Consider the following 14,118-nt stretch of genomic DNA (forward strand, 5'->3'; position numbering starts at 1 on the left):
GGGTGGTGGCCACTGCCACTGTTTGTGTTTTGTATATTGGTTGAGTTTTGTGTTAATATATTATTTTAATGTATGAAATTGAAGAATAAAACATGTAATAAATGATTTATTGTAAACTGATGTGGTAAAATAATAAAGGAGGTTTTTTGATGTGTTAAAATGACATAATTTTGCAAAGCCTGATGGGAATACTCTAGGTGTGGGAATCTCATTTCACTGATATGACTCCACTCCACCCGACAAAAAGAAAAGGATAATAAAAAAAACTTAAAAAATCTTTTTTTTTTTATTTTAAAAAACCTCAATTTGGAATTTTTTTCATAAGAGTAATGCTATATGCACAAAATATTTTTATGATAGTTAAAATGAAAAACTTTTACTAGTTTACATTTGAACTTATTGAGGACATCATTTTTTTTTACTTATGAATTAGATCTAACAATTTGCCACATTGATAATTGTGATATTTTTTGTCTTTTTTTTTTTTTGGTGTCTATAAACTTTCTCTAGCCTATTAAAATTGATAACTCTTTGAATTAAATTTGCAAAAGAACAATTACATCAATGTATTTGAATCAAATGTGGTACCGAATTGCACCCGCTCTTCATCCTCCCCCTGGCTTCCTAAAAAAAACATATGAAAATCGTTTGAAAGTCTAATTAAAGTTTGGCTTTCGTATGCATTAACATACTTCAGCTGATTTTTTAATGGAAAAAAAGATTTTATAATACAAAATATGCTTAAACAAAACAACGTCATGTGTTTATTCAATACTCAATACCTATGAATATAAATATATATATATATATATATATATATATAATCATTTTGTTATGGTATTTTTCATTAACAACATCACACCTAATGTAATTATGGTTGAATTGTTTTAAAAAATGTAGGATTTAATTTGAATAATTTTCAATTGGTGATTTTAATTTGAAACTGCCTATAAATCATGAAGTTTAAACTATAATTCACCCTAATTAAATACTTTGACTACAACAATTCTTTTTCTCTTTTTCTTTTTTCATATAGAAATGAGGATTACTTTTTCAATAGATATGATAGCATTTGAACTTAGATATTCACCCCATAATGACTTATCATTATATCAAGATACTAATTGATTTTTTTTTTATAATTGATGGAATTTATTCTCACCTCTTTTTTGGTGAAAAATAATTTTACCAATTCAAAACCCACTCAAAATTGAGGATGAAATATTAGGTATGTCTAACCCACTCTCATGTGAAGGAGGTCCACTAGCAAGACCTAATTATTCCCTTGTTTAAATTTTAAACCCTTTTTGCATGTAACACACACTTTATTAGAATGGCTTATATAAATCAGGAAACAAATTGTCATGCATCATCTTACTAAAAAAATGATTTCCACTATTGTTCTGTTAAAGAGGGTGGGTGCACTTACCCACCTCCCAAAAAAAAAAAAAAAACAAAACAAAACAAAAAAGAGGGTGGGAGCGTCTGTGTTCTTTAGTTTCAAAGGGTTTGAATTTACCTATTATTTCAATTTCAACGTTTCCAACTTTTGACCAAAAATTATAAAATATAAATCTTCTGGACTTATATCCCTCTAATAATAAATAATAAGGCACATGTCAAAAGTGATAGATAGTTTCTAATTTTTATCCACTATTTTTTTACCCGGATTCACTTTATGTTTTTATGGGAAAACTAGAAAAGTTAATAGATGCCTTGTGATATTGATTTAAGAAATATTTTTAAACTTTTTTATTTGAGAAACATTCTTTAAACTTTTATAATGAGAAATAAAGTAATTAATTTTTTTTGACAATTTCTTATATTTATCATAAAGTTGTATTAAATCATTCTTAAAATAGTATTTTAATAAAGAGTAATGCTACAATGGTCAAATTTTAAGAATAAAAATTCATTATAATTTTTTTAAGAGACCGTTTCAATCTATAAGACGCTTTACCAGTTGAATTAATTGACACCCGTTTTATTATAATTTTCTTAATTAAACCAAAAACTTAAAAAATCTAATTTATGGTGACTGTTCATCTCCTCCCTGATTTCACCATTTGCCAGCTTGCATCTTAAAAGCCAAAAAAGGCCAAAACAGAAGCTCAACTTGACGGGAAAGTTAAACCCATGAACTCTCTAGTCTTTAAGACCACCATGTTCAGCGCTTTAGGGTCCGTTTGACACATGTGTTTAAACAACAATTTTCAAGTTTAAAAAGTTTTTTTTGAAAATATGTGTGGGTGAAAAAGTATATAGAAATACATGTAATGTTGTTTAAAAACTGAAAATTGTTGTTTGAGATCATGTACCAAACACCCCTTTAGCCTTTGCCTTTGCAATTTGCTTCTACTTCTTGAACCATAAAAAAAACTAAAAGAGCACCCCCAAAACTCACAAAGGCGTTGTTTCAACCAATAGTTATTCTCCCACCCCTTTGATCCTTCCAAACACAAAGTCTATATTTTTTTATAATGGATGTTCATCCTTTGGGTATTGGTCATTAATGGATGTGCTCTTAGGTCCTTTGGGGGAAAAGTTTGTAAATGATTTTATCAATGGAGGACGCAGCATTACTTATTAATAAATATCTTAAGAGCACTATTAGATTATTTTTTAATAATAAAAGTCAATAAATGTTCTAAAGATATTGATTTAAAAAATATTTTATGAAATAAAGAAAAAATAATTAATCTTAATAATTTTTTATATTTCTCATAAATTTTGTATTAAATTTTTCTTAAAATAACTTATTAATAGTTTTTTTATTACTCTCAATTGATGATTCCAAGTTCCAACAAACTATAAATTTAGTAGTATTATTGAATAAATAATGGTTTAGAGGGAAGGTCCTATCAAAGTATCAATAGAGTTGCATTCATTAAGCCAAAAAAGTCAAGGTGGCATTCCAAGACTTCAAGTTCGAGGGTCCTTTTCCTTATCTGTCCTTTTTTTTTTTTGGGTAGTAAGTCAGAAAAATATAACATGACGAGTAGGGGTCCTCGAAAGTCGAATCTTTTTTGTCTTTTTAAAAATACTAGCACAGTGGACACCTTATTATCCAAGCTATTTAATTATGTTGTTTAAATAATAATTTTCGATGTTTAAACAACATAACACGTATTTTTATACTTCTTCTATCCTAATTTGTTTATTCTGTTTAAAAAGTTAAACTTTTCAAAGGAACATCATTTATTAACTTGTCTACTTTATAAAAATGTATAAGTTTACAAAACTACGTTTAAATAAATTTATTATTATCTTTAAAGAGTTAGGGTCCGTTTGGATAGAGCTTATTGCTGAAAACTGAAAACTGAAAACACTGTAGCAAAATAATTTTTAAATGTGTGAATAGTACCGTGGGACCCATTTTTAATAAAAAAAATTCTGTAAAGTGAAGTTTGTGGGTCCCATGAACAGTACACGGGACCCACAAATGTGCTGAAAGTCAGCAAAATGCGGCTACTGTTCATGTACAGTAACATGAACAGTAGCCTTGTCCCCCTGACCCGTGCTGCAGCAGCAGAAGAAGAAGAAAAAAAAAACAAAAAAACAAAAAACACAGACGCATACGCGGAAGAAGCTGTATCCAAACTCAGCCTTATTCTTAATTAGGCAACTAAAAAGGTGCCTCAATTAGATTGATTTTTAAAAAATATTTGTTAGTTTTCTTTTCAAATAGTTTTGAAAATAAAGTAGGGGTATAATAGGAATATTAGTAAATTAAAAAATTTTATTTTTTGAAATAGAACAATATTTTGGGACATCCCAAAATAGAATAGCGTATAAACAAACTGAATAGAGGGTGTAATATTTTTACACCAATACGTATTTTCATAATATTTAAACAATGTTAATAGAACAATATCACCAATCAGGCCTAAAATATGAATAATAAATACTACCCACTTTAAAATACATTTTTTAAAAAAATGTTCATTTGTCTCAATAGCTTATAAATTCACGCAATACCACCAGTTTGGTGGCAACCGCCACTACTTCAAGTTCGAGGGGCCCTTTCCTTATCTGTCCTATTTTTTTTGGGGTAATAAGTCAGGAAAATATAACATAACGAGTGGGGTCTTCGAAAGTCGAATCTTTTTTTGTCTTTTTAAAAATACTAGTACACAGTATTAGTGACGGAGCTAAGAATTTAAGTCGGAGCCAAAATTAAAAGTAAAAAAATGAATCTAACAAAAATTATCAATACTAATAACAAAAATAAATAAACAACTATATGCTAATGTAATTATCATATAGAATTTAACATAAAATCATAGTTTTAAAAACCGGTATGATAAAAGAACCGGAAAAGAGACTAGTGGAGATATTTTTTTAACAAATTTAGTGGAGCACTTGTGGCAAGAATATAATGACTTGTAGGATCATCTAATGTTAATATGAAGTGTTACGTTCCTAACATTTGTATAATACTTTTACAACAAATCATGTATGGTAAGTTGTTATTGATTTTAATTTGAACAAATCACTTAAATTTTTTTTTTCACTAGTATTTTTTTACAAATCTAGTGGAGCACTTGTGGCAATAATATAATAACTGGTAGAATCATCTAATGTTAGCATGAAGGGTCACGTTCCCAATATTTGTACAATACTTTCATAACAAATCATGTGTGACAAGTTGTTATTAATTTTAATTCGAACACACTACTTAAATTATTATTTTTTCATTAGTATTAGCTAGTAACAACCCTACACTTAAAATTTATTATAAAAATATTATGAAAATATTGTGGTACCATTTCTTAATTTTAATTTTTTATTCTTTATTTTATTTTTCCCTTATCTCTTTTTTCTTCATCCACACATTTCTTTATTATTTTTTCCTCTTTCTTTCTCCTCCACACACGTACTATTTCCCTTCTCTCTAATCTTTTCACTATTGACTTTTCTTTTTACTTTTCTCCACTACTACCACTTTGTCCATATCCAGAACATACCAATATAATATATTATATGTAAAAAATTTTGAAAGTTCAGGGGCACCTGCCCCCCTCCCTCCACGGCTCCGCCCCTGCACAATATACACCTTATTATCCGAGCTATTTAATTATGTTATTTAAATAATAATTTTCGATATTTAAACAACACTACACATATTTTTATATTATTTTTGTCTTAATTTATTTGCCTTGTTTAAAAAGTTAAACTTTTAAGAGAATATCATTTATTGTCTTGTCTACCTTATAAAAATGTATAAGTTTACAAAATTACTCTTAAATAAATTTATTATCTTTTTTTTTTTAAAGAGTTATTTTTAATAAGCCAACTAAAAAGGTGCCTCAATTAGATTGATTTTTTAAATATTTGTTAGTTTTTTTTTCAAATATTTTTGAAAATAAAGTAAGGGTATAATAATAATAAGAATATTAATAAATTAATAATTTTTACTTTTAAAAACATGACAATATTTTGAGACATCTCAAAATAGAGTAGAAGACAAATAAACTGAGACACATGAAATAGAATAATATAATAAATACTACCCACTTTAAAATACATTAAAAAAAAATGTTCATTTGTCTCATTAGCCTATAAATTCACGCAATGCCACCGGTTTGGTGGCAATCACTTCGAGGACCTAGTTCCACATTGCACGAGAGAACAAGCTAGAGACAGAGACAGAGACAGAGACAGAGATAGACTGTGTGGAGTTTCGGTCGCCATGGATGAAAAATCTTCAAGTGAAACCAGAGGGAACCCCATTCGATGCAGAGGTGCGTAAAAACTCTTTTTATTGTTATTATTATTATTATTAAGATGCTTCACTTTCTTATTGTTGTTGTTGTTTTTTTTTGTGTTGAATTGTAGCTGCGGTCAGTCGCAAACCAGGTGAGCCACTAGTGATAGAGGAGGTCATGGTTGCACCACCGATGGCTCATGAGGTTCGGATTCGAATCATATGCACCTCTCTCTGCCACAGTGATATCACTTTCTGGAAATTGAAGGTTGTTGTTATCTCTAACCATATTCACTCTGAAAACTCTCATATATACTTTTTATTTCTACTTTCATAACATCTTGAAATTTTTTTTTATAAAATATGTTCATACTATTTTTTTATGTTTGAAGGATTTTCCTGGAATTTTCCCAAGGATTCTCGGTCACGAAGCTATCGGGTCAGTGTTATATTCTTTCTTGTCCATTTATTACTGTGTTTTCGTGTGATGCAAAATGTCTCGGAGTTTCTAACGATGACGTGTCTTGTGATTTTTCCTATGCTTAAATTCTTATTTCTTAATCTTTTATTTTTATTTTTTAATAATATTTTCGATAATTATAACTTTATAAGTTACAACCTCTTGGGGGCAGGGATTTGAACTTGGCTCTCCTGAATCCTAAAGGGAGCAGCAAGTTATGCCATTGATGTACAATTAATACTAAGCCTATCACAAATTCAATGCTAAGCCTATTACATATTCTCTATCTCACATTTTTATTTTTGTGTTCTACTTATGCTCCACAAATTATAATTTGTCATATATTATTTGTTTAACTTTCTTTATAAAATAACCAAATTTTAATATATAAAAAAAAAATTAAAGATGAAACATATCATGATTGATAGAACACAAAGTAAGATAGAAAATTTGTATTTGCAAATGACCAGAGTGACTAATGAATATATGATTTGGGCCACCAACTAATAAACAAATACATGAATTACCTTTATATGATTGGTGCCAAATCAATTTGTAAGATTTATTTAGTAACGTTTGCAGTATTCCTAGAATCACTCTTTAAAATGTTTGCTTTTAATCCCTTGGATGATGTGTCTAACTTAAAAACTGACTCATCACTTCATTAGTGTTACTTACTATGAGAATTATGGTTCAATTCCCTCCCTATTGTTGTAACTATTTTTTTTAAAGGTGCACAATCACACATGCAATGTGTAAGAAAGTTTAAACAAAATGTGATTTCTTTTTTATTTATAAATCTGATAATTATGCTAATTATTAATATGCATTTATTATGATTGTGTTTATATATGAAACTTTCTATTCCACCGTTTAAAGAAAAAAATGATGTACCAAGATTTTAATGGAGGGTTTAAATATAAAATAAAGTTGAAACTCAAGTAAAAAAAAGTTGAATAATGACATGTAAAATTATAACATTTCAAAAGTTTATGCATATGTGTGTGTGTGTGTATATATTATAGATAAGAAAATTATGCACTCTTTCCCAACCCCACCTTTAAAAAAGCCTCTAATATTTCCAAAATATTAGATTGATATAAATTCAACCCAATTGAAATCCTAAATTGTTTTAAAAAATTATTGTGAGTTTATTGAATAATCATTAACGATCAATTTCTCCAAATAATTTGAGAGAAAAAATTGATGTAGCAAGATTTTAATGGAGGGTTTAAATATAAAATAAAATTTAAACTCAAGTAAAAAAAGTCGAATAATGACATGTAAAATTATAACATTTTAAAAGTTTATCTTTTTGTGTGTGTATATATATATATATACATATATATTATAGATAAGAAAACTATGCACTCTTTCCCAGCCCCACCTTTAAAAAAGCCTCCAAAATATTAGATTGATAGAAATCCAACCCAATTGAAATCCTAAATTGTTTTAAAAAATTATTGTGAGTTTATTGAATAATCATTAATGATCAATTTCTCCCAATAATTTGAGATTTAATTTTTGTAAATCAGTTCTATTATGTGAAGTTGTAATAATATTTTTAATAAATTAAAATTTATTTTTCTATGCTTTAAAAATTATTTTATTCTTGTTATATTATAATTTCATATTTTAGTTACTATTTATTTTATTTGTAGATATTTTTATAATTATAAATATCTAAAAATATCTACCAAAAAATATTAATTTTTTTGAAATACCTAAAAGAGAGAAGAATAGATAAATTAAGTAAATCTTAAATCAAATCTCTTGATAAATTTGTTACAAGCAATATAAAAAATACAACCGGAAAATTTAAATTAAACAAAATTTAGATTAAGATCTTAAAAATGAACTAGAGTTTCATAAAAAAGAGTTGAAATAATACAATAAAAGAACAATGAAAATTATCATAATAATGTGCATATATAACTTTTAACCATCAAGAATATATATAGTTCTCTTTTGCATCTTGATGGATTGAAAATTATCACAACAAGGTCAAAAACTTTTACTAAAACTTAAGTAGTAATTTTGCATCTCAAAAGACAACCGTAGTGGTTTTTAAATAAAAGAAAAATGTATGATATAGAAACTTAAATAGATATAATTTAATTGATTTTTAAATATATATAAAAAAAATCCATGTAAATTTATCAGCTCAGGGCTTAAACTGTATTGAGCCCGGCCTATCCATGAACTAAATTCAATTATGTGGTTCATTGATCAATACAAAGACATGATTGAATTTAATTAGAAATATAAGATACAACACTTAAAGGAACTTTATATAAGTTTTTTCCCTCAAGAATACATACAGTTCTCTTTTGCATCTTGATGGATTGCTAGATCAGCTTGTGATTTAGTTACAATAGGAAGCACGGGTGCGCCGATTTGGCTGGCGCACCCGAGTCAGATTCGCGTGGATGCACAGTGAAGCCGTGGACGTGGCTGCACGTGCGTCCGTGGACTATTTTTTTTTCTTTTTTCTGATGCGGCCCAATTCGGTCTTATACAGTCTGATTTGGTCCGAAATAGGACTCGATTCTGTACAATGTGGGCTGATACGGTCCGAAACTGTCCCAAACAGGACCCCAATTCAGTTCGATATGAGCTGACATACTTGTTTAAAAAAGAAACACAAAAAATTAGATCAAAATACACCATTTTGTCGGTAGACTTTAAAGGAACAACCCTAAAATCATCTCAATTATCACTTTATTATCTACTATTGCTCTTAAATTGATTTATGTTTACCATTATATGAAAAAAAAAAATGCTTAGCAATATATAGAAAATATAAATAAAAATATATTTAACTGATAATTGATTTCTACCATGCCTTACGCATGGTCCTGGTCAAGCTATTTGCAAGCTGTATCATCTTTTAAATCATTTACATACTTCCAATCAGTATACTTTCTTCTTTTCTTGTTTTAGTGTCACAATATTTTTGATGTCCTGAAATTTCACTTGCGTCGATAAAATTGAGGGAGTATAGCATAACTGGTACTGATAGGGTGATCAGAATAGCTCTTTTGCAGATAATGGTCTTATCTGAATTTACATTAGACTAAATCACCTTAATTGATGTAATCTCATTCTGTTGGCTGTTAATCTAACGTTGAGCTATTTTTCTTATAATATCCTAGTCTTGCTATTCTATTTAAGCATTAATGATCATGCACATGCATTAGATGGCGTAGAGCTATCATATTGTCCAGGCTTATTCAGAGTTCAGGCATTAAAGATGAGAGAGCTTATTATATTCCACCACTTTTTATATGCTGTAGGGTTGTCGAAAGTGTGGGAGAAGATGTAGATGAAGTAAGTGAAGGAGATACTGTCATCCCTACATTCATGCCAGATTGTGGAGATTGTGTCGATTGCAGATCAAAAAAGAGCAACCTATGTTCAAAACTCCCTTTCAAGGTATCTCCGTGGATGCCTAGACATGAGACCAGCAGATTCACTGACCTTAAAGGAGAGGTTTTATATCATTTTCTATTTGTCTCAAGCTTTAGTGAGTATACAGTGGTAGACGTTGCCCATGTAACAAAAATTGATCCCTCAATCGCTCCAAACAGGGCATGCCTCCTTAGCTGCGGAGTATCAACAGGTAATTGGTCATGTACTTTGTTATAAATGGAAGTGTCACTTGAATTGACACAAATTAACTTGAACAAATTGAACATTCATAGTGAATTAATTATTCAAGCTTTATATTTAAAAACTCATAGTTTGGAAAACATATACGCCCAAAGGCTCAACTTGTTGAAGGTTGGCCTTTGACTTGACAATAACCTCTATTATATTTGGGTTTTTTAGGGGTTGGTGCTGCTTGGAGAACAGCAAATGTGGAGAAAGGATCAACTGTTGTTATTTTTGGGCTGGGGTCTATTGGATTAGCTGTATGAATATCTTGAAGAACTTTGTATAAGTATTGTTTTTTCTTCTTCCTTGCATTTGTATTTGAGAGGGTGCAGAGAAAAGCTCATGCCTGTCTGTTTTCTAGGTTGCAGAGGGAGCTAGACTTTGTGGAGCTACTAAAATTATTGGTGTAGATCTGAACCCTGAAAAATTTGAAAATGGTAAGCACATTTGATTGGGGTACAGTGACGTGGTAATCTGAGATCATCTTTTAATGGAGTAAGGGGCATCTCTTTCTTATATAAGGAGAATATACCTCATTTGATCTGTTCAATCTGAGGTTGTCTGTATTCCCTGTCAGGTCAACCTTGTTTAATGTAACCGTGTAAAAAGTCTTATGTCATTTTCTTGTTATGGGCGAGATGAGCTTTGCATGGGTTCTGGATGATGTTGTTCTTTTGTTCTTAATACAGGGAAAAAATTTGGAGTCACAGACTTTGTCAATTCTGGAAACTGTGGAGATAAATCTGTGAGCCAGGTCTTCTCCTAAACTATATGATAATTGTTTGATGACTCTATTAATAAGTTTTATACTTCTTTCCATCATTAATATTGAGATAAACTCTTCTTGCTCTGCAAGTAGATAGGCTTTTGGTTAATTTGGTAGTTTGAACATGCTGAAGAATGTCTTGTACTGTCAAGAGTTATTAATGCTTTTTTGTATCTGTGAGACATTGATCTGTCTTATACTCTTATGATATTGTTAATAAGGTTGAACTTGATGTGAGAATCAGAAATGATTAATTTTGGTTCATCTAATTCTGATAGGGAAACTCAAAAGCTACTTATAGCACCACAGTTTACCAGGCTTTAAGAAGTGTCTATAATGAAGCACAAAATGTGCACTATGTTCTGTATCTTCATTCACAGAAAATTTAATTTAATCTGTTGCAGTTTGTTTTATCTCATCGAACAGGTGATCAATGAGATGACAGATGGGGGTGCGGACTATTGCTTTGAATGTGTTGGAATGGCATCGTTGGTGCATGAAGCATATGCTTGTTGCCGAAAGGTCTCTCTCTCTCTCATTGCTAACAGAACTTTTGTTGGATGTCTTTCTCCAAATCAATTTGAGTTAGAAGATGCCACTCTGCATTTTAGAGATTCTCTGTGGTCTGTCAGCTTTACTTGACTTGAGTTATGGCATAATTGATCAAATCTAGTCCCAGCATTGCACCTCTCAAACATATATCAAGAGGAAACAAGGCAGCTCTAGTGGTGCCTTAAAGTTTGGCCTTATACCCATTTGTAAGAAATTAATTAATGGCTTGATGACCAGACAGACTAAAGCTTGGTTAATTTGAGCACATCCACGCATCTGAAGTTATTGATTTGAATTGTGAAAAGCTTTAACTAAGCGGTTTATAATGTACTGAATGAAGTTCATAGCAAGTTATGATGCATTGAAGAGAAATTTTAGCAAAATAACGTGCAGTACATTCTAAACCATTCAATTTGTTTATTGATTGTTGTAGCACATACCCGTTGCCCTCTCTATTCTTTTTTCTTCAAGTTTCAAATATGCTTGTTTTGTGTGTGTGTGTTCTTATGCTATTGTGCGCTAATGAGTAATTTGTGATATATTCTTATTTCTGTTTGCCAGGGTTGGGGAAAAACAATTGTGTTAGGAGTGGACAAGCCAGGGTCAAAATTGAGCCTCAGCTCTTTTGAGGTCCTTCACAGTGGGAAAAGTCTCATGGGATCTTTATTTGGAGGACTCAAAGCTAAATCTGATATTCCCATCCTCCTTAAAAAATACTTAGACAAGGTAATTTAACAATTACTATGATTTTCTTTAGTTACCCATCTTTGATAATGGTAATTAGCTCGTAAATCAATCTTCAATTCAATCTTGTGGTGTGTTCCCCCTTGCTCCATTAGTATCTCTGCAGTGCATGATCAAAATTTTTTGTCTATATGATAACAAGGTCTGGCCACCTTCCAGTATCTGAGGTGGTATTAGCCAAAATAATCAGTAGATGATTATATTTTCTTCTTATCTTCATTTAATTACTATCAGGAACTCCAGCTGGATGAATTTGTAACGCACGAGGTAAGATTTGACGATATCAACAAAGCTTTTGATTTACTCATTGAAGGAAACTGTCTTCGATGTGTGATTTGGATGGACAAACAAGTAAGCTCCTAGTTTGGGAATTGCTAGGCTTTCACAAGCAACTGGTTTTTATTTTTAGCTTGTTCCATATTGTAATCCCATCACCATGGAAGTTTCAGTGTTTTTTTTTTTTTGCTGAATCAGTTTCAGTGTTTGATCAAATAATAGCTGTCTTAACATATGTAAGTTACACATTAATGATTGGACAGCTCTTTCAATTTTCTGTAAGAATGTTACACTATGACACACTGAGTGCATCCTTATGCAAAAATGAAAAATGCACTAGATGCCCTGGTGAGGTATTTGTTGGGTGAGTCCTTTTTTTGTTTTGACCCTGTAAAGCACGGAACTAGCTTCCTTTGGTGATTTCACATTATGCTTTGCTAATTCATATCTTATAATAAGATACTATCCTCTAATTTCCATTTAGTATGCAAAGGGGAAATCGTCCCTATGTAGCATCCCTAACACTGCGAAGTACAATGTGCCTCTTGTCAATTGGGATCCATGCAAACATTCCTTAACCTGACAAACCATACCATTAATTTAACACAATTATTTCAAACCATTCGATTTAATAAAGTTACTGTCATTCACAACCTTTTTAGTGCTTGCCAGAAGTGAGAAAAATTAGAAAATTAAAATGTAAGCAATAGATTAGCATGCAATATGGTGAAACAAACCTATTGTTAGATTTGACATAACTGTCTTAGAGCATCAGCATTGATTTTTTCTAATTTTATCCTATTTTACCATTTAAAAAACTACTTTATCAATTATACCATACCATTTCACAATACACCTAACATCCAAAACCTCTATTTTTTTTCCCATTTTATTTAAATATTATTTTTTAATCCTTTCTTTGCTATTTCTTTTTTTCTCCTCCTTTCCTCTCTTTCTCCCTCAACCTCTAGCACCGGCCTCATTCTCTAGCAAACCCGTACCCAGCAAACAACAAGTAAATCACAACAAAAAATCACCCAAATCAAACAAGTACCAGAAATCGCACTGTAGCTCCATACCAAAATCTAAAAATCCATACCAAAATCACAACAAAAAATCACCAGCAGCCCAGCAAATCACAACAATCCCAAAACAAAAATTTGAAAAAAAACCCACCATCAACAACCATGCTGATCGCCTATCGGACCCCAACAAACCACCAACCCAAAACTCCGATCCCCACAGAACCCAAAATCCAAAATCAAAATCAAAACAAAATCAAAACCAAAAACCCGCCACCGACCCATGCCACCGCTGCCGCCTTGCACCACCTGACCCACGGCCACATCAGTCACAAACCCAACACCGCCAGAAACCCACACAACTCTCCGATCTCCTCCGCCGCCGCCGTGGCCTCCAGCGACGCCTACATGGTTCCACACCACCATCAATTCTCGCAGTACTATCGAACCCCAACTGGGTATCTAGTGGCGACCCAGCAGAGGCCGTTGGCTTTGCCATCGACTTCGGGCGGCGGTGGGGGACATAGTAGGTACGAGCAAGATGATGTGTCGAACCCAAGTGGAGGGAGTGGTGGGTATGTAGGGACGGCTTCGAAGAAGAAGTTTAGGACTGTAGTTCACACAGGAGCAGAAGGAGAGACAGAGATCAAGTGTAGCGATGGAGAGACAGAGATAAGAGACCGTGGAGAGAGAAAGGACTGATATTTACAATAAAATATTAATATAACATTTACCATTGAGCTACAGTGCGATTCTATGTTTAGAATCGCACTGTAGCTCCATGGTATTTTTTTTTTGCAATTGTTCTAGAACCCAACATTCAATGGAGCTCTCTTTTTGGGCTCAATGGTATGCTACTGTGGAATTTGGCATAGAGGAGAGGTTTGGCCTCTTCAATGCTAATGCTCTTACGAGACTCTGTCGTAGTGTAACA

At 31.4% G+C, this 14,118-nt stretch overlaps 1 protein-coding gene across 1 annotated transcript; it reads left to right on the forward strand.

The window, feature by feature from the left end:
* The first annotated feature begins 5,576 nt into the window (after positions 1-5,576).
* LOC142621667 (alcohol dehydrogenase-like 7) lies at positions 5,577-12,546 on the forward strand. Its single transcript, XM_075795029.1, has 10 exons — positions 5,577-5,744; positions 5,839-5,975; positions 6,100-6,146; positions 9,464-9,789; positions 9,999-10,081; positions 10,186-10,261; positions 10,514-10,578; positions 11,017-11,112; positions 11,704-11,868; positions 12,121-12,546. The coding sequence occupies exons 1-10, from the start codon at positions 5,693-5,695 to the stop codon at positions 12,247-12,249; spliced, it is 1,176 nt and encodes a 391-aa protein (XP_075651144.1). The 5' UTR covers positions 5,577-5,692; the 3' UTR covers positions 12,250-12,546.
* The last annotated feature ends 1,572 nt before the right edge of the window (positions 12,547-14,118 follow it).

The sequence above is a fragment of the Castanea sativa genome, chromosome 1, assembly GCF_040712315.1.
Source record: "Castanea sativa cultivar Marrone di Chiusa Pesio chromosome 1, ASM4071231v1".
In the NCBI taxonomy this organism is placed as follows: domain Eukaryota; kingdom Viridiplantae; phylum Streptophyta; class Magnoliopsida; order Fagales; family Fagaceae; genus Castanea; species Castanea sativa.